Genomic DNA, 20,293 nt, shown 5'->3' on the forward strand with positions numbered 1-20,293 from the left:
GTGTGATTGGAGCAGCTGGGTGATTGAGGGGCTGGGATATGGTGTGATTGGAGCAGCTGGGTGATTGAGTGGCTGGGCTATGGTTGGGTCCCAGCACTGGGGAGGAAGTTTGTCATAGGTCTCCCAGTACAGAGGAACTGGGGTCTGATCACACAAGCTTTCACTTCTAGATCAGACACCAATACTGGGACCATTTTAGTGGTTCTGGAAGCTGTGGTCATTTTGCAAGTTGATTTATGGGAAACAAATGGTCTCTACCAGTTCTAAGAAAGTATCCCCCATGACCTCCCCCTGTCCTCAAGGAGTACCCATGATCTACTTCATGACTATTCTAAATCAAGATGCTAACAATCAAATGAGCCACAAACCTCTCTCTCGCCCTGTCCAACCATGGGGCAAGTTTTTCCCTGTGTATCTTTCAGGCCCAGCAATAGGATAATGTGGGAGGAAAGCAGCTTATTTGTGCTTTGAGAAGTGTTCCTATTTGTGGAAGGAGAGTTTTACATAACCCCATCTTCAATTGTGAGGAAAGTCCAAATATCTGGAATAATTAGGAGGAATCACATTTGCCCTCAGGTGACCCTTCCAGCCTTTTCGGACAGGATAGAATTTAATTTGGCACACTAGCTACTGCAAGGCGCCCTTTCCCATGCCAATGATGGTGGCACTCTCCTGGGGGTGTATTTTGAGGAGTCTCTCTGGAAAGTTTTGCATTTTCAGTGATATCACAAAGGACCCCCTTCTGTTTACAGTTGCTTAGAACTAAGAAGACAGATATTTACCCAAGTTTTCTTGGCTTCCTCCTGCTCCCTTGATAGTCCAGAGTTCCCTGTGGAGAGAGCCAGGAACACACAGTCAAAGCAAAGCAGCAAGTCGTTAATTTTTAATTCAAAGTGATTTTGTGTTGAATGCAAGCAGATGCTGATAATATCAGAAGTCACAGCATAATTTTTTTGATCAAAGGGCTCAAGTGAGCCTGATGAAGCATGCATCTTGCTCGTCTTTGATAAACCACATCAATTATTCACCGTGAAGGCAGACATCCTGACATGAAAGCAACAGATAAAGAGCCTAAGCACATGTTCAAGAGGAGAGCGTAAGAGAGTGGGGGTGGGGCTGGCGGGGCTGGAACAGGTATTAATAACAGAATTATTAACTGGAAACAAAGCCAGGGAAACAGTCCATGGCCACTTTGAACTCACATTTAACTGGTTATAGTACATGGTGTCCTCGGGGCTACTCAACATTTTGGGCTGTTGACATCGTCGGCGAGGTGTTCGCTGCTTCTGTGAAGGACCGTTTTCTGAACCTGCAAGAAAAGATCGAAATTTTATCGTAAGCCAGCCTGGTGTTGGGAAAGCCAAGGGAGAAACTGACCAACATCCTTGTACACATCCTCACACAACTGCCTGGTAGAAACTGGTGAAACTGGGAATTTGTTAGGAACTTTGCCCTGAACTACTAGTGTTAGGAGAATGTCTTCCTAAACACACACGTACACATGCATGCGCACACACACACACACACACACACACACACACACGCATGCACGCACATGCACACAGGAATTGCTGAGTGTAAACAAAGGATCTGTCTGTACTTTTGCCTTAGTCTTTCTTATCTCAGTCAGCAGTCAAGTGACAGAAAGCAAATTGACTTGGTCACCCCGACACTGGTAAGGCAGAGCCAGTGGTCAGGCTCTATCCAGTGGAGAGAACCTTTTCACTCACATAAGTCAGCTACGACAGCAAAGGCACTCTGGGGTCCCGTGCTACACATCCTACAGGCAGAGTTCAAAGACATCTGGAAAACACACACTCGGGGGTAGATGGAAAGCAAACCTTTTGGTGAGATAAGTTTTAGCGGGGTGGGATGGCTTGCTCTAGTATTTACTGAAATGCTTTGAACACAATCATTGATCCATGCAATTTCTGGAAATGGCAGTAAGGAGAAAGGAAAAGGGTGATTACTCTCCGAGTTAGTACTGATTTCAGAACCCTGGACCAAGAGAGCAATGGAGATTAAGAAACCACGTGTCAGATGAAATCATGATTCATTTGCCTGCCAAGCAAATGATGTTCTTGGAACCTGTTGTCCTCTGGCATTGAATCTGAATCAGAACTTATAACTTCTTGCCAACACACACAGACACACATATACAGTTTCTAGAGTATTGTTTATGATATAATAATCTAGAGAAAACATATCACTTTCCTGAATTAAGCTAGTATAAAACATAAAACTACGTATTAAGCTAGTAAAATATAACTCAGTAACTAATTGTACACTGATGGTTAATTTTGTAATCATCATATTGATGGTTAATTTTGTGAACTAATATTTATCATTTTAAATTAATAAAATTGTAACTGATTTGTAAAGAGCTGGGGATTTATGACGAATTATATTTTAACTGCAATCAGGACCCCACTATTTAAAGACATTTGAGGGAACCCCTGAGTGAAGAAGGACCAAGCCAGGACCGGGATGGGTGCATCGCAGGTGACCAGCTTCGGTCAGGGCGAGGTTTTGCAGCTTGGCTATTCTTGAAGTTAGGAGCTCCGCAGTGAGTGGCCAGGATGAGTGGACTCATACAAGACTTCATACATGCTAAATGCCTATTTTTTCAAGGGAAGGAAACTGAGACCATGAATGATGACTTGGTCATCCAAGACCAAGTCTCTTAGGCCTCTTCTTACCTCCTTTTTTTTTTTCCAACTGTGATATACTGTATGTCTTATAAGAAATATTTTCTAGATGTCAAAACACTGCCATCGAGCTGATTCTCACTCATAGTGACCCTCTAGGACAGTACAGAACTGCCCCTTTGGGTTTCTGAGGCTGTCGATCTCATCTATTTATTTATTTATTCATTTATTTATTTATTTATTTATTTTTTAATAACTTTATTGGGGGCTCTGACAGCTCTTATAACAATCCATACATCCATTGTATCAAGCACATTTGTACATATGTTGAGGCTATTAATCTTAACAGGACCAGAAAGCCTCATCTTTCTCCTTGGGAGAGACTACTGGGTTTCTACTTCTGACCTTGTGGTTAGCAGCACAACTCGTGACCCACAATGGTAAAAATAGTCACCATTCTAGCAAAAAGATGTTGTGGGTTCTAATAGCCTTCTAGACCAATGTCCCTGCCCACTTCCTCGGGAATACTTTCAGGAGGGAACACGGATGTCACTACTTAAGCTGGCTTTGTCCTGGGAATGCAGAATAGAATGGGTTCTTCCAAAACGTTCTGGCCCAACATACCTACCCATCGTGTGCTTTGTGGAGCTCACATGGGGGTGGGGTAGGGGGGCAGGCCCTTTTGTGCTATGTCCTTTCTGATGTAAAGATTAATAAACAGAAGTCCTCAGAGGTTGGTGACCATGGACTGCATGTCCAGCATGTACTCAGGAATTCCATTCCCTGACAACTCAAAGGGTGGAGTGGGCTTGACTTTATAATGTGCTTACATGTGACCAGGGGCCTTTATTTCTATCGTCTCAATGAAAATGCTTCATGTATGTCGTTTTCAACTTTTGCTCCGGATGAATTTGTTCTTTCCCCCCTTGAAGTTTAGAAGGCATGAAGTTATTGGATAGAGTTTTCTCAACTAAATATTTCCCTCGTTGTGGATAGAATGATATTCTTCTCCATATAGGGGCCAGCTTGATGGGGCCATGATTCTCAGTGGTTTGGCAGTTATGTAATGATCCCCCGCCACGATGTGATCCGATGTGATAAAGCAATCAGCTGTAAAAGGATCGTGAGTGGCCCCACTCTCAATCCTGTCACATCTTTGATCCAAGGTAAGAGGGAAGGGAGTATGTTTTAAAAGGTAAGCTTTAGGGGGTGGGCATAGCTTGCTCTAGTATTTACTGGACTGTGACTTGAAGCACTTTTATTGTATCAGAGATAAAAGGTGTGAGAAGTCAGCAGAGAGAGAGGGGGGCGTACTACTAAGAAGGGCGTAGCAAGAGCAGAGCATGTCCTTTGGACCCAGATCCCTGTCCTGGGGACCTCTTAGATCCAGGGGAACATTGATTCCAAGACACATGGGAATCTCCAAGGAATGCTGGGCCTATAGAAGCTGAAAGAAGCTAGGGCGTTCCCTCCTAAACTGTGAACTGACAGAGAAAGTCTATGAGAGCAAGTCCATTAACTTGGACTTCTTGCCTTCTAAACAATTGGAGCCCCGGTGGTGTAGTGGGTTATGTGTTGGATTGCTAACCAAAAGTCAGCAGTTTGAACCCACCAGCCACTCTTTGGGAAAATTATGAGGCTTTCTACTCCTGCCAAGATTTACAATCTTCACAAACTCACACGGGCTGTTATACTCTGTCCTTTGTGGTCTGAGTCTGCTGGATGGCAGTGGGTTTGGTTTTGTTTGAATTGTGAGAGAATACATTTTTGCTTGTTAAAATCATCTACTTCTGTTATTGCAGTGCTAAATAACTAAGATCTACTAATCCTATTTTTACAAACTATTGGTTTCTGATCTGCCATTGAGTTGATGCTGCTGCCTAGCGACCCCCACAGGACAGGGTAGAACTGCTCCTCTGAGTTTCCAAGACTGGGACTCTTTACTGGAGTAGAAAGCCGTCTTTCTCCTGAGGAGAAGTTAGTGGTTTCAAACCGCTGACCTTGCAGTCAGCCGACCAATGGTTACCACTATGCCACTGGAGCCCTTTTGGAATGTGTAATATATTAAAATGTGGTGTAAGCAGGCATTTCTCTTAGCACCAGGCTTCACTGTTCCCTATTTTAAATCTAGCATCATTTCCATATTTCATGAACTTCTGAAAGGGGCTGAGTCTTTTGGCGCTGGAGCAAATCAGCATTTCTCTGATAGATGATCAATTAGAAGCAACAGAATAAATGGGAAACAAGTCATTATTTTAAAAGTTCTTGGAACGACTTGATAACAATGTGTAGAAGATACAGTTTCAAACCAGACTTCGTGACAGTTACCTTGTGCACAAATTACTTTGCTGGGTGTTGCGACGGAAACAAAAAGAAATAAGACTAATCCTGCCTTCAGTCCGGTAGAGGCCAGAGTCTGGAGAGCTTACGGCCACACATCGGTGCTGCTGGATTCCCGCTAGGGGCTTTTATTTTTACTGTAAGCTGTTTTCTTTCCTCAACGTACCTTTTCATTCTCACAGGCCACAATACATTCCAGATGAGCCGTAGAGTTAAACAGTTTAAACATTCTCATAAAAAGGAGGAAATGAAATAAATGATTTTAACTGTGGAAGAAGATATCAGCAACAAGGATGGGTTCAATTATACTAAAGTAAAAATATGCTGTATGATTGGCAGCAATACAACTAAGATGAAAGGAAGGGCAACGGAGTGATAACAGCAAGTAAGAAATTGCGCGTTGACTATTCATAACGTGGAACGACTCAGACAAGGGAGAGGCTCACAGAACAATTCTTACGTGTTGTAATACAACGGTAAGTCGGAAAGTATTGCTATAAGATCATAGTAACCCTTATTAAACAAAAACATCAAAATGGGAAGCTGTTAGTTCTTGACATATTCTCTAGCCAGGTTCATACATCTCAGAAGACAGTATTTCTACCTCTCTAACCCTTCCCAAAGAATTCCATACTCTTTGATGGACATCACGTCCAAATGGGAATTGGGGCACCCTTATGGGACTCGATTTGTGCCTCTTTTAAATGTTCTTTGAGTTTGGGGAAAAGAGGAGTCAAGAGATGCGAAGGTCAGAGCTGCGGGGCTCGGTGAGCAAAGACTCCCAACAGAAGTTTCATGGGACAGCCCCGGCTTCCCTCAAACAACGAGCAGGTGCGTCATCCTGATGGGAAGAAAAAAAAAAAGTCCTCGGTGCAGTTTTCTTTTTTTTTTTTTTTTTTCGGTACAGTTTTCTTGACCTTATTTTCACCTATGCAGTTTTACATTTTCTGAACACGACTTCATAAGAAGCTTCTATGTTCATGCCGTGTCCTTCAAGAAAATTGATCAAGCTTACCCCTTGGGAACCTGGAAAACCAGCTGCCTACCATCGCCTTCTGAGCCGACCATTCTGCCTTGGACTTAACTGGCCCAGGATATCCCAGAGGATGCCAGTTTGACCGGACTTTTTTTTGGGGGAAGACACTCCATGGTAACGAAGAAATGTGCCCTGGACCTAGGTGAGAGAACCTGTCTGCAGGTACCCCCTGATGGAAGAAACATGTCCAAACACCTTTGTTTGGAATGAGTTCCTGTTTGTACAAACGGGAACCCTAGCAACAATATTTTCTGACTTTTGCCCTCATAAAATCTTAGGAAACAAGTATTGAAAAATGCTCAGCACCCCTGACGAATAAATAATGGCAACTAAAATTCTGCCGGCTAGTAGACATCAAAAGATGAAAACACAATGGGTGGGGTACACTGGGAATCCACCATCTCTCCGAACTCCTCGGGGCAACCTGGTGATAAGAAGCAAGGCAGCTTACTCCCAGAAGCCGAGTCCAGGCCGGAAATCGAAAGGAAAGGATTCTATGATAGGAGATGCGATCAAACTTTCTGACTAGAGAAAACAGAAACATAATACAGATTTAGTAATCGAGGAAATGGTAACTCTGAGATAAAAATATGATGTAACACCAGGAAGACACCAGCAAGGACAGATAGAGGGATGGTGTTGCTAGATGAAAATCCAAAAGTCAATGAAAGGATCAAAATTCAAAATGACAGGCAGCACATTAGTTAGAAAGACAGTTTAGGCACATTGAAAAATCGATGATGATTTTCCCCCCATTGAGGGAATTCCGACATTACTAGCTGAGGAAACTATAGCTCAAAAAGGCTAACTCTGCGAGGGGCAGCGGGGAATGCCTATCTTTGACTTTTCAGTCCACTCACAATATACAAAACACCCCGGAGACTGGGCAGCTTCTTAGTTCACGTGACTAATTTACTTAGACAGATGGGGAATTCACGTTTGACAATTGATTCACTTTGAAGACAGTATGCTCGTATTTGGAAAGTGTCCTATTGCTCTTTCTACCTCACACAAATGCCTGGAAGTCAACCTCAACTTTCAAGTCTGTAACTCAACTGCAGCGGCCTCTTTCTTGTGCCTGTGGAAGGGTGGTCTGTCCTGACACCAGCTCGCCTGTAACACAGGTCTCCGTTCTTGTCCGGAATCCCTGCGCCATTTGGTTTTGCATTTGAGATCTTCAGCAGTGCTGTGGAGCTTGATAATAGATTGAAGCGACACTTGTCAAAGAAGGGAGGACTCTGAACGGCAACGTGCCCTCTACTCTCACATAGCGCACTCCTCACCCTGTGTGGCTGTACGATCATCGCTCACGTCCTGGTGAATGACAGCTGAACTCAGTTCATGGTTCCATTATGGAACTTCCAACAATGGATTTGGAAGTTTAACATTTAATTCCTCTGTACTGACTGAACAAACAGATCTATCCAAGCTAGGGTTGCCAGATAAAACACAAGAAACTCAGTCAAATTTGAATTTCAGGGGGAAAACACACGACTATTCTCCTTAGCCTAAGGAATCCCTACGCATGATGTGGGCCACACTTATATTAAGAAAAGGGAGATGGGCTGTTTATGTAAAATTCAAATCTAGCTGGGTAGCCTGCATGCTCCTTTGGGACAGAGGAGGAAATGACTTCCTTTACCCCCTTGACTTGCTATTTGGGGCGTGAATGTTTTCGCCCCTCTACGGACCCCTCAGCCTTAGTGCGTCCTTCTCGGCCCCCCCCAGGGGACTAACAGGTGTGCCTGTTCTGGAGAATCTGCTAGCAGGATGGCAGTGGGGGCAAGACAAGTGCAACGAAGAGTAGGTCGGGCATGCAGCCTATCATTAACCCAGTCTGGAGGGGCAAGGTGGGCTCAGGTCTCTGAGGGAGGGGCAGCCAATGCGCAGGTGGAAAGCGAGCAGAGCACTGGGGGAGCCACAATGGCAGGACTTCTGGAATCCCGTGTTCCCAGAGCAGGCACACTACTCCGAGTGGTCCGACTGCTGGTCTGATTGCCAGTCCGTGGCACGAGGGAGTCTCAGGGTCACCTGCCCAGGAAAATATCCCCTTGAAGCAAACCGAGTGTCCAATGTACTACATTTATAGATGGAGAAGAGACACCCCTGGGTCACTTAAATAGGATTAGAGGTATGCAATTAATTTACAGAGCTCTGTCATTGCGCGCAAGCATACAGGGAGGTGAATCATTCTCTGACCATGTTTCTTGGGGCATTGAGAGGTGATAGGTAAGCAACCCAGAGGTCAGCTGAGGTCTCTCTCCCCAATGATGGTTGACCGGGCTGAATGGTATTCCGTGGCCAAGGAACATGGAGAAGCTTACAAAGAGATGGCTCTGGGCCTCTTTCCCTTACCATTTCATTTTTTTGTAGTGTTAGTCTGGGTTGACTAGAGAAACAAATACAGAGACACTCCACTCATATGTGTACAAGAGATTTATATACAAGAGCAATTGAATATTGAGAAAACATCCCAGCCCAGTCCAGACCAACTCCATAAGTCCAATATTAGCCCCTATGTGCAATACCAATCTATAAATTCCTCTTCAGACTCACAAAACACATGCAATGATACCGAATGCAGGAAGAACAGGTTAGTGGGTGGAAGGTCTTGTGGATCCAGTGGCGGTCATGGCATCTCAGCACTGGCAGGGGTCTCCATGTGACTCCTTCAGCTCCAGGGCTCTAGCGGAGCTCCATGGGTCTTTTTTATTTATTTAATAGTTTTATTAGGGGCTCACACAACTCTTATCACAATCCATACATACATCACTTTTGTAAAGCACATTTGTACATTCATTTCCCTCATCATTCTCAAAACATTTGCTCTCCACTTAAGCCCCTGGCATCAGCTCCTCATTTTCCCCCCTCCCTCCCTGCTCTCCCCTCTCACATGAACCCTTGATAATTTATAAATTATTATTTTGTCATATCTTGCCCTGTCCGACATCTCCCTTCACCCACTTTTCGGTTGTCCGTCCACCAGGGAGGAGGTCACATGTAGATCCTTGTAATCGGTTCCCCCTTTCCAACCCACCCTCCCTCTACCCTCCCTGTATGGCCACTTACATCACTGGTCCTGAAAGGATCATCCCCCCTGGATTCCCTGTGTTTCTGGTTCCTATCTGTACCAGTGTACATCCTGTGATCTAGCCAGACTTGCAAGGTAGAATTGGGATCATGATAGTCGGGTGGGGAAGGGGGAAGGAGGAAGTTGTAGGAACTAGAGGAAAGTTGTATAATGGGCTTTGGGTCTCCACCCCACACTCCCCCCCTCATTCACTATGATAAGATTTTTTGTTCTGATGATGCCTGATACCTGATCCCTTTGACACCTCGTGATCGCACAGGCTGGTGTGCTTCTTCCATGTGGGCTTTGTTGCTTCTGCTCCATGTGTCTTGTCAACAAGCATGTCTCGCAAGGAGTGAGTGTGTGTCCTACCTCCAGTGAGCTATTTATCTCCTTAGTGCCTCAAATGAGGTCATCAAACTGTGACCTGATTGACAGGCTAAACTCCACACCTTCACTCTTAAGTCTCAACTCTAAAGCACATTATGTAACTACCACGTGTAGTAAATCTTGTTGTGCAAGATCTTTTTCTTCATGTCACCTCATTTTGGCACGGGAAAGGAGCCCCAAAGAGCTAGCAGAGGCCTGGAGAAGATGAGGAATCACCTCACAAGTTAGAGGCGATGCCTGCTGGAGACTTCGGGTTTCCAGTGGAGAATCATTTTCCTTGTTCTTTTTTGAAAAAAACACTAAGCCAGTTGTCCAGCTTTTAAAAATAGCGATGCCCAGATCAGAGCCTTGTCATTGTTTTTTCAGTCATTTGTTTTTCACTTCTTAGTGATTCTAAACTGGAACCAGGACTAAGAGCCCATGTATGAGAGCACATTGAATTTTCTCAGTGAGAATCATGTTGGCAGAAAGTCTGCAATAATCGGCACTACCTGAAACTTCAAAAGGAGCCCAGGTCATGTAGTGGTTCCGCACTGGGCTGCGATCAGCATGGTTGGCAGTTTGAAACCACTAGCTGCTCTGAGGGAGAAAGACTGGGCTTTCTACTCCCATAAATAGTCTCGGAAACCCACAGGGCATCGCTATGAGTCAGCCTCCACTCAATGGCAGTGAGAAAGAACTTAAAGATGCACTAATACCTGGTACAACCTTCCTAAGGGGCTATAAAGTATTTGTTCCAGATATGCCCTGCGGCATGAGCTGGTTCAGGACTACGCAGCACCTGGACAGGGAATTGGAGGGAAGAAAATAGCAGTGTGCCCTGGTTAGACAAAACCCACTAGGATGTGATAACGAAGTCATTCAGATTTCCACAAGTAAATCCTGAAACAGTGGGTGTGGAAGGGTTGTGACTAATTAGCCTGTTGCTTTTATATCTGAGGAGTCCCAGGGAGCTCGGCCCCTCCTTCTCTGCTGATCTCCTTTCAGCGTTCAGGTAAGAACTAAAGGCTCTGGACAGACTGAAAATCCCAAGGCCCACACGAGGGCCACGATTATGAAGCATGTTCTTTTCCCAAGATGCTCTTAGAAGTTTTTACCTCACCACCTCTAACTTCAGGAGGGACTAAGGAATTCAGCGGACGATTGTAAAACACACATGCACACATGTACACATCCCGGGAGGGAGTGAGCGATTTTCCCCTGGGGTGTATGTCATGCAGATCTTGCTTTCCAAGATGAAAGGAAAGTTATAAAATTCCCCACTTGCCATGTTCTGCCATGAACAATCTTCTTCAAAATTACCAAATTGCTACAATGAAAACTTCCCTAGTTGAATTACTGCCCAGGCAAGATGCTGGGGTTTAAAACGTGTAGACGAAGTTTCCTGCAAATTCGATGGGTAGGCGGTAATAACTTCCCCTGAAACACTTCATAGCTCAGGGCCTGGCAAACAGTCAACAAGGAATGAAGGAATGGTGATTAGTCATCCTTCTTGTTAAGAACGCTTCTGTCCACATGGCTCACTGTTTGTCAACCAGGACGTTGGCGCCGGGTTTCCAATAGAAAGGAGGCCTTGTTTACGCTGGGGTCAGATCTTGGAGCCACGGAGTGATGAAGTTGGCCACTTAAAAAAAAAAAAGGTTACTTGCTATGGTTCCTGGATGCTGTCAAGTGGTGAGTGACCCTCTGTACAATAGAATGGAACACTGCCCAGTCCCGCATCCTTCTCATGCGCCTCTCCAGCCCATCCAGGGGCTTCCTCGTTTCTGGCGTCCCCTCTCCTTTACCCAGCATCACGTCTTTTCCCAGGACTGTTCTCTCCTGGTAGCACGTCCAAGTACGTGACACCAAGCCTCCCCAGGCTCCCTTCTCAGACCCCTTCTGGCTGTACCTCTTCCAAGACAGAGTTGTTTGTTCTTTGACCGTCGTGGTACTTTCAGTCTGCTTTGCCAGCACCATAGTTCAAGTACATTGACTCCGCTTCAGTCTTCCTTATTGAATGCCCAACTTTCCCGTGCATACGAGACCATTGCAAAATACCCTGGCTTGGTTCCGTTACACCTTAGTTCTCAAAGTGACATCCTTGTTCTTCAAAACTTTGATGAGGTTTTGTGCAGCAGATTTACCCAATGCAGTGTGTCTTTTGATCTCTTGAATTACTGCTTCCATGAGAATTGATTGTGGATCCATGCAAGATGATCAAAGTCTCTGAGTATTTATTAATTATTATTACAAAATATCCTTTCAAATTTTTTCTAGGCCTATATATTTATTTTTTCTTTAGCAAACAAGCAAACAACTCCAGTTATTCATCTGCCACTTCAATAATGCTACTGCCCTTTTAAAAAAACCTGTTTATCAAAATCACAAATATTTTTTCATGATAATAACTATATTCTAAACAGTATCTTTCTTTGGAGCTAGATTTTGTACAGCAACAAATAAATGTGAAGTTCAGATAAGTTATGCAGAAAAATGTGCCTTTTTATTTTCCTCTCTTCTTCCATTTTCACAATTTGCCTCCCAGAGATCATTTCAATGGCCTTGTTTTCCGTGACGGCACGGTCTGAGCGAACCTCAGTTACTCTATATCATTGTCTATTTGAGCACAGAATTCAGTTGTTCCGATAATAAGGATTAATTCTTAGCTGTGAAATTAATGACCAAAGACTATGCATATTTAAGATAGTTATAATTTATATTTCTAATTGTCACCTAGAGAGCGGGTAACAAATGAGTCTTTTACCAGCTGTAACTGAGATTACCCATTTCTCCAGACCTGACCAGCCTGGGATAGTGTGTTAGACAGGGTTCTCTAGAGAGATAAAACCAAATTCCTGATAATATATTTATTTATAAAGATAACTAGATATATAACAAGAAATGAACTGTTAAATCATATAGATAAATATACAATACATGAAATAAACAGTTAAATTAGAAAGCACTACAAATGGCTCAGTGCAACTCACGTCCGTGAGAGAAAGTTGAGAGACTAGCAGTCCTTCAAGTCTCTATCTGCTGCCAGATCTTCCTCTATTTGTAGAGAGAGCTAAGCTATGTCAGCACAGCAGCCAATCACAAGGCAGGTCACCAATCGCCAGTCCCCAGCTCCAGAGATGTCTTAAAGGGACCTCAACTTACAGCGACACAGTCCACAGGCTAGGCGTCCCACAGGTAGTGTAGCCTTTAAATTGAGGCACAGAACAAGCAAGGCAGCCGCACACTGGTCCGATGATCACAGAGCGAGAGACAAGAAAGGCAAGGCTCACCAAGCCATTTATCTCTCTGCCCTTCAGTCAATCCCACCTGCGTTTATCAGCCAGGCTGGCACAATAAACTATCTCAGATAGGATCATTAAGTAAAAGTCTGACAGGTCAATAGGTAAATAAAATGGCATCTCATTTTTATTTTGACTTGCATCTTACTGATTCCTTAAGAAGGTGAATTTTTTTCTTCCTCTTCCATGTTCATCAGCAGGTTGTGCTTGCGTATTTCTCTTGTGGTAAACAACAGCAGACTGGACCTAACCATGGGTGGAACAAATTAATTCCTGTCTAGAATTGGGGCTGGGGCCGGTAGATGAGACGTCAATGATCAACAGGTAGAGAAATGCCTATTTCTCACACTTCATTGAGCCATTACTTAATTTATTTTTCTGCTCTACTTAACATACCTATAAACTCACTACCATCAAGTCAATGCTGACTCACAGTGACCCCTTGTGGGTTTCTGAGACTGTAACTGTTCACAGGAGTGGAGAAAGCCCAGGCTTTCTCCCACAGAGCCACTGGTGGTTTTACGAGGATAGCAGCCCAGGGTGTTACCAACTACACCATCAGGGCTCCTAATACTAGTTTTATTAATATCTTTCTTTAAATCAACAACTTCTTTTTATCAACTTATATTCTTCTAATAATGAGACTCTGATTCCTACAAATGGAAAACCACTGTCATTTTCCATTTATGGTTGTTAGTTGCTACTGAATTGATTTCAATTTATAGTGACTCCACTCAACAGAATAAAGCTGCCCAGCAGGGTTTTCTAGCTTGTAATCTTTATAAAAGAAGATCACCAGGTGTTTCTCCTGCTTGCTGGGTTTGAACTTCCAACTTTTCAGTTGGCAGTCAAGTGCTTAGGGATCACCAGGGATCCCTCACATTCATCATTAGTAGAAGTAAACCATGAGTACAATGAAAAGAAGGCAATATTACCTACCCAGCTAGGTACTGTTGCTCACAAAAGGCATTCAGTTCTATGATAGTGAGATATGACATAATGTAATCAATTCCATGATGAGATCTGCTATGAACAGTCAATCCATTGAAAGGAGGTGGGTATGGCCAGCATCCAATATATATAGATGTTCTGGCAAAGATCACTGGCTCTTTGATTGATCTGGACCCTGGATTTGTCGTCATCATCTGCTCTCTGGCTGTGTAAACTTGAACCAGTGGTTTGCTATATTACCTTCTGACCTTAAGAGTCATTAATCTCTACAGTCTCTAAACCAGCAGCCAGTCATCTGACTTCCTGATTCTGTGTTTGCCACGTCCCCTGCAGCTCTGAGAGACAGGAGAAGTCTCCATCCTGGTATCTGACCTATGGACTTTTGAGCATCTATAATAAGGTGACCAGACGTCCTGCTTTTGGTGGGATAGTCCCGATTTTTAACAATTTTTCCCACATCCCGCGGCATTTTTTAAAAGTCCCAATTTTTGGAAAGAATGCACGACAAGCTAGGGTATATGGTTTTCGGCTGCCATGTGGCTATTTCGCCAGGATATGAGTTTTATCAGTGGTGTCCCTCTTTTGTCTCGCTTTACTAATGTTAAAATCTGATCACCTTAATCTATAATCATATAAGTCCTTTCTTTGAGATAAATCTCTTTACACACACACACTTTTCACGTATTTTGATTCTCTAGAGAACCCAGCTTAAGACAACTTCTCAAAAGATCTGTCAACCGGAGAAGTGACTAAATAGGAGCGTAGAGGGTGTTTGTACTGGCACCACAAACAATTTCTTCTTGAAGTAAACTGAATAATTTAAACTGAGAATTAAAAAGGCATTCACTTTCTAATGATATGAATCATTGTTATATCCAGACGGCATCAAACACCAACTTGCAGACCACCAAGTCGTGTCTTACACTTTGAGAAACACTGAATGTTATGAAAGAGAGTCTCAAGCCAATAAAACTTAAATATGAAACTTACCTCTTGAGTTTATTAGTGGCTTTCATTGGAGGGTGTTTTGAGAATGGCAGATGTGTATGAAAAGAGAAAACATGGCTCAGATGATAGCAAGTGCTTCTAAGGTGGTGATGTAATTTTTGTTTTATGGAAGTGATTCTCTACCTTGGCCGTACAGTAGACTGACCTGAAGGTTTTTATCTTTATTATTATTTTTAAAATACGGATACTTATATCCCCACTCCTAGAGATCCTAACCCAACTGGTCAGTAGTCAGGTTGTGGTACAGGTACTGCTTAGCAAGGACCCTCCTACTTCTAATAATGGAGTCCCGGTGGCACAGTACATTGAGCAATACGCTGCTAACCTCGTGATCAGTGATCTGACCCACCAGAAAAAGGAATCTGTGAAGAAAAGTCTGGTGATCTGCTTCTGAGAAATCAAGGATTGAGAATCCTGTGGAGCAAAGTTCAACTCTGACACAAGCAGAGTCTCCCTGAGTTGAAATCAACTCAATAGCAATTGGTACCTGGCGACTCTTTCCTAAGAGGTTGGTTGCTTTTGCAGGTGAACTAGTTGTTCCCTGGAGAGTCTGGCATAAGAAGCTTTGCTTAGCACCCTCAGTAGAACTGGGCACTGTCTCACATGGCTTAAGGTCTGCCAGTTTCTCTGGACAATGGAAAAACTTATCTACGAATTTTTCTGGACCATGTGAAATTCATCTCTCCCATCTGATAGAACAGTTTTGCTGGCCATAGAAATATGATCTCTTTTTGCAGAGGTCTGACACTATTCCCTGAGCTTCTGGAGGCGGCAAAATAAATGATTCAGCGGGAAAGGTGTCCCAAATTAGTGAGGCTCTGTGTAATGCAAAATATACAGGGCAAGAATCTTGGAAACTCAGGAGGGTTGGACCTAGTTGCAAAAATTAAAAAAAAAGTTTAGAATCAACTATGCAGACTTGGTGATGGGCTGTTGTTGGATTTTTGTCCCATTTTGTTTTACTAGGGTAAGTAAAAAGGGGTTGCTACAAAATCATAGAAACCTTTATTAAACAAAATATCACAATGTGACACTGTTGTATCTTGACCTCATTGAGGTCTATATACTTTGGAAGGTAGTATTTCCATCGCCCTAACCCTTCCCTGAGGAGCTTGCTCACTTCAACTGACAGCATGTCAAAAGGGCAGTTTGGGCATACAGCTTCCAGGGACCCCAATCCTGTTCCTTTGAAATGTGCTTGAAGTTTTGGGAAGCAAAGGGAGTCTAAAGGGGCAAGATCAGTGCTGTGGGCTGGCTGGGGAATGGTTTCCCAGCAGAAGTCTTGTAGGACAGCCCTTGCCAATCTTGAAGAACAAGATTTTCCTTAGCAATGCAAGTTGCAATGTCTTAAAACATCTTCATCATTCGCCTCCTTGATCATCCTGCTCCTTACACAGATCGATCAAGATGATCTCTTGGTAATGCCTCCGGTCACCGTAACACTGCCTTGACATGTAGCTGGTTCAGGAGAGCTCCTTGGAAATTACTCTTCTGATGGGACTTTTTTGGGGGGAAGGCACTGTAAGGAGGCGGAGACAAGTCTATCGCTCTGCACAGCCCTCCATCAATGGCAGAGACCATTGAGACAGGTTTTGTTTGGAATAAACTGGTGCAGGTATGAACTGGAACCCCCATAGTTACGCTTCTTGACTTCACCTCCCACCTTTGTGTAGGACAGGTATCCCTTGGTTTTCAAAAGTCCTCTGTACGTCACTTCCCTTTTACAAAAGACCACCATGAACTGAACTGAAAGAAATCTGAAGCGGATGGTCGGCCTTTCATGAAAAAGAGGCAGCACGTTAAAGGAGCAGCCAATGTTGGTTTGGCAGCGCCAGTAAAAGAGGCAGCACGCCCCAGCAGTGAGCGGGGTGCTGCCAAGCTGGGACCCGGGGAACTACACACGCCATAGCTTTAAAAGGTGACAGTGAACACAATACCTTAGGGCTCTGTAGGTTTTATATGTTTGTTAGTATGATTTGGTGTTTGTTTGTTTTTTTAGTGGGGTGGGACAGGTCCGGTCTGGGAAGGCTCAAATCATTTCCATATGTAAATCAGTGGTAATTGCTTCTCTGCTCGAAGTGACAGAAGGTTACTTAGGAACTCTCTACTTCCTGATTGAGGGGGCAAGGGGGACATGTTCTCAGAATATGAGGGAGCTTCAAAAAGTACGTGGGACAGTGCCATTATTTTAGAATCCCACTTTCTCACCAAATGTTCTTTTCTGAGTTGGCAGTATTGGCTGCTTATTCTGAAGCCTTACAGCAGTCCCTGCCACCCAAGTGTTTCCACGTGGGGCCCCAGGACTGCACCCTCCCGGACAATGTAGCCCAGCATCGAAGCGGGAATGAAGGTTGGCACGGCCATCCGATCTGTGCCCAGTGAGAGAAGAGGATGAATTTAGCCTTTTGAAAAATGTCAACAATAAAAAAGAAAAATCTAAGACCTAGATCTGATGCTAGCAGCCCCACCAGGCCAGGCCTGGAGAGAGGACTCCTAATGACATGCAAATCACCTGGAGCTGGGAAACAATGTCCTGGCTAAAAGCAGATAAAACGGAACTAAAGACTTTCTTTGAAGATTGAAATGACACTTTAAACGCTCAGGGATATGGGACACCAGATAGTGCTGGGCTTACCAAACTAAATGTGACTCCATCTTTGATTCCTCCTGGCAGGGGATTCCGCCCCACGCAGCCCTTGCCCTGGCTGACTCTCTAAATTGAGGGCCCTACTTCCAGTTTCTGTGCTGTTTGGTACTCAGAGCTGGCGTGCAGAGCACCCTGCTGCATGCAGTAGGTAATTCAGCACTGGACTTGGAGTTCAGTGGCCTGGGCAGAGTTCAAGTTCTGGCATTTATTGGTTCTGAGATCTCCGGTGAATCACATCCCTCTGGGCTAGGGCTTTTTCAGCTGAGGGGGGTGGAGGTGGTGTGGCAAGGTATACTTGTTCTTGGCGGGAGATTCTGAACTGCTCCCCTAGGGACGATGCTCTTTCCTTGCCACGACCATGTATGTGCAGTGAGAGATGTGTCTGGGGCGGGGGGTGTTGCATGAAGCCAATGTGTAGGCAGCAAAAAGCAAAACCCAACCAAACTCACTGCCACAGAGTGGATGCCAATGGATAGTGTGGCAGTCACCTAATCTGGTGTTAATTGAAGGATTAAGAGTGTAGGGGTGGAGTCTAGGTTGTCAATCTGGAGACAGCCAATGAGACTTCTATGTGGGCATGGCCTTCTCCTGAGAATTCTGGGAAATCTGGTACTTCCTCCTTGGAGGTGGAAGACACCTCTCTCTCTGCCACTCCCTGGGAGACACTGCAGAAGACAAGCCACATGGACGCAACCAGACCTCGTAAGCCAGAGAAGCCACAGAGAGACCCCTGCCAGTGCTGAGATGTTTCCAATGACACTGGACCCAAAGACTTTCAACCCACTGGCTTGTGATCATCGGCATTTGGCTTCATTGCATATGTTTCATGAGTCTGAAGAGGGCTTTATAGATTGGTATCGGACATATGGGCTAATATCAGACTTATGGCCTTGGACTGGACTGGGCAGGGCTGTTTTCTCAATGTTCAATTGCTCTTGTATATAAATCTCTTTCTTATACACATATGTGTGTCCATGGATTTGTTTCTCTAGTCTACCCAGACTAGCACAGATAGCGACCCTATAGGTCAGGGTAGAACTGCCCCCTGGAGTTTCGGAGACTGTAACATTTTACCGGAGTGAAAAGCCCTGACTTTCTCCTGGGTAACAGCTGGCGGTTTCCAGAAGGGTGACCTTGTGGATCGCCGTCCAACACCTAACTTCTCTGCTACCAGGCAGCAAAAGTGGCAGTAAATCCCACTAGACCACCAGGCAAGGGGTCTTTCCAATATTAAGATGCTGTCGCTACACCACCACCATCATCAGTTGCCATTGAATGTGATTGGACTGGAACACCACGTGTGTCAGAGTAGAACTGTGCTCTACAGGGATTTTCAATGGCTTCTGTTTGGGAAGTGGATTGCCAGGCCTCTCTTCCCGGTTCCTCTGGAACTTTAGGTTAGCTGCTCATCTCATAAGCAGTCTGTACCGTCCAGGGCTCCAACTACAGACTCCTTGCTACTTCTGAAGCTCTCACCTATGAAGTAACGCTAAACACTCCAACTTCACCATTTTGCTGGAGTTTAGTGAGGAGGCATCAAAAGGAAGGGGGCTCTGGTGGTGCTGTGGGACAAGCATCGGGCTCCTCACCTCAAGATCCGCAGTTCAAACTCGCTAGCTGCTCCGAGGAAGAAAGAGGAGGCCGTCTGTTCTCAGAAGCCCTGGGGCAAGTCTATTCCATCCTGTGTCATTACTGTGCATCAGCATCGACTTCACATCAGTGGGTTCCATTTGGTTTAATCAAAATGCACTCAGGTTTCAAAGGGGAAAAAAACCCCAAACCAACCTCAGTGCCGTCGAGTCAGGACTGACTCAGGTTACCCTGTATGGACAGGCAGAACTGTCCCTGTGGTTTTCTGAGACTGTAAGTCTTTATAGGAGCAGAAAGCCTCATCTTTCTTTTAAGGAGCAGCTGCACCAGCAGGGCTATCAAAGGGAAAAGTTATCTATAAATACTTAAAATATGTTCCCAACACCATTCCTTATAAAGGTGAACGCATCTGAACCTCTCCCTCCCTGCCTGGGCAGTTTGCTTATCAATGGACTAAAAGACTACATCATAACCTCGCCAACTTGGCCTTCTCCCAGCAATGGGTAGTATCTGTGATACACTTATAAGGGGTCTTTAAATAGTCTGTGGAAAAATTGAATGAAAAGATAATGGTATGTATCCCTGGATTGGGTCTGGCCCCTGCCCTACTACCTGGACCTCACCCCAGGAATATATGTATATAGTATTTCAACCCGGTGCCCCAAGACATGAATGCAACATACTGGCATGAAGCAGGGAACCAATAGAGAAGTCTGTGGGGCTGGGCCCAATCCCAACTACGTGGACACCCTACCCCATGCCCCAAAATAATTCACTTCAAAGGACAGCACCGAAGCTACAGCTGAGGGAGAAGGGTGCCTCTGATCAGAGCACACAGGAGCAAAAGGAGAGGGAAGGAGACAGAGTGGAACACATCCCGGCCCACCAAGCCCCAAGGATGATATTCCTGCTCAGAGCTGCCAATGCACAGAGAGGACCATAGGGCCGGCCCCACCAGGAGACAAGACGTTCCTCACTGACCTATAGTGCTTCAAGGAACAACACTGGAGGCACAGTGTGAGAATTGTGCCCGATCTGACCCCACCAGACCAGGGCGAAATGCCAAGGGCATACAACAGAGCAGCAAGGGGAGCAAAACCATGAAGTTCCCAGGGATGCCAAAAATAGACTTTGGGGCCAGGGTGTGGCACCCCATCAGACTCAACCAGAAAAAACTCCTAAAGGTCAACAAGCAGACCTGGAATTATTTATAGGCTTATCTTTTGTTGTTGTTTTGTTTTGCTCTGTCTTGTTTTTGTGCTTATTATTGTCTCTGCCTTTTTATCTAGATAAGATCGGTGGGATAAGCAATCTGGGGAGAAAACAATGGGA

The 20,293-nt window shown here is 44.6% G+C and overlaps 1 protein-coding gene across 1 annotated transcript in view; it reads right to left on the reverse strand.

The window, feature by feature from the left end:
• LOC123520887 (myosin-IIIb-like) overlaps window positions 1-20,293 on the reverse strand; it is a 193,699-nt gene that overhangs the window by 6,986 nt on the left and 166,420 nt on the right. Inside the window, exons 6-7 of the mRNA XM_045297950.1 lie at window positions 1,203-1,309; window positions 783-829 (exon numbers count right to left, since the gene is read on the reverse strand). Of these exons, the coding sequence (XP_045153885.1) occupies window positions 783-829; window positions 1,203-1,309 (154 nt within the window). The remainder of the gene's footprint in view (window positions 1-782; window positions 830-1,202; window positions 1,310-20,293) is intronic.

Source organism: Echinops telfairi, unplaced genomic scaffold (genome assembly GCF_000313985.2).
Source record: "Echinops telfairi isolate 266 unplaced genomic scaffold, ASM31398v2 ScPeMD7_4;HRSCAF=17, whole genome shotgun sequence".
In the NCBI taxonomy this organism is placed as follows: Eukaryota; Metazoa; Chordata; class Mammalia; order Afrosoricida; family Tenrecidae; genus Echinops; species Echinops telfairi.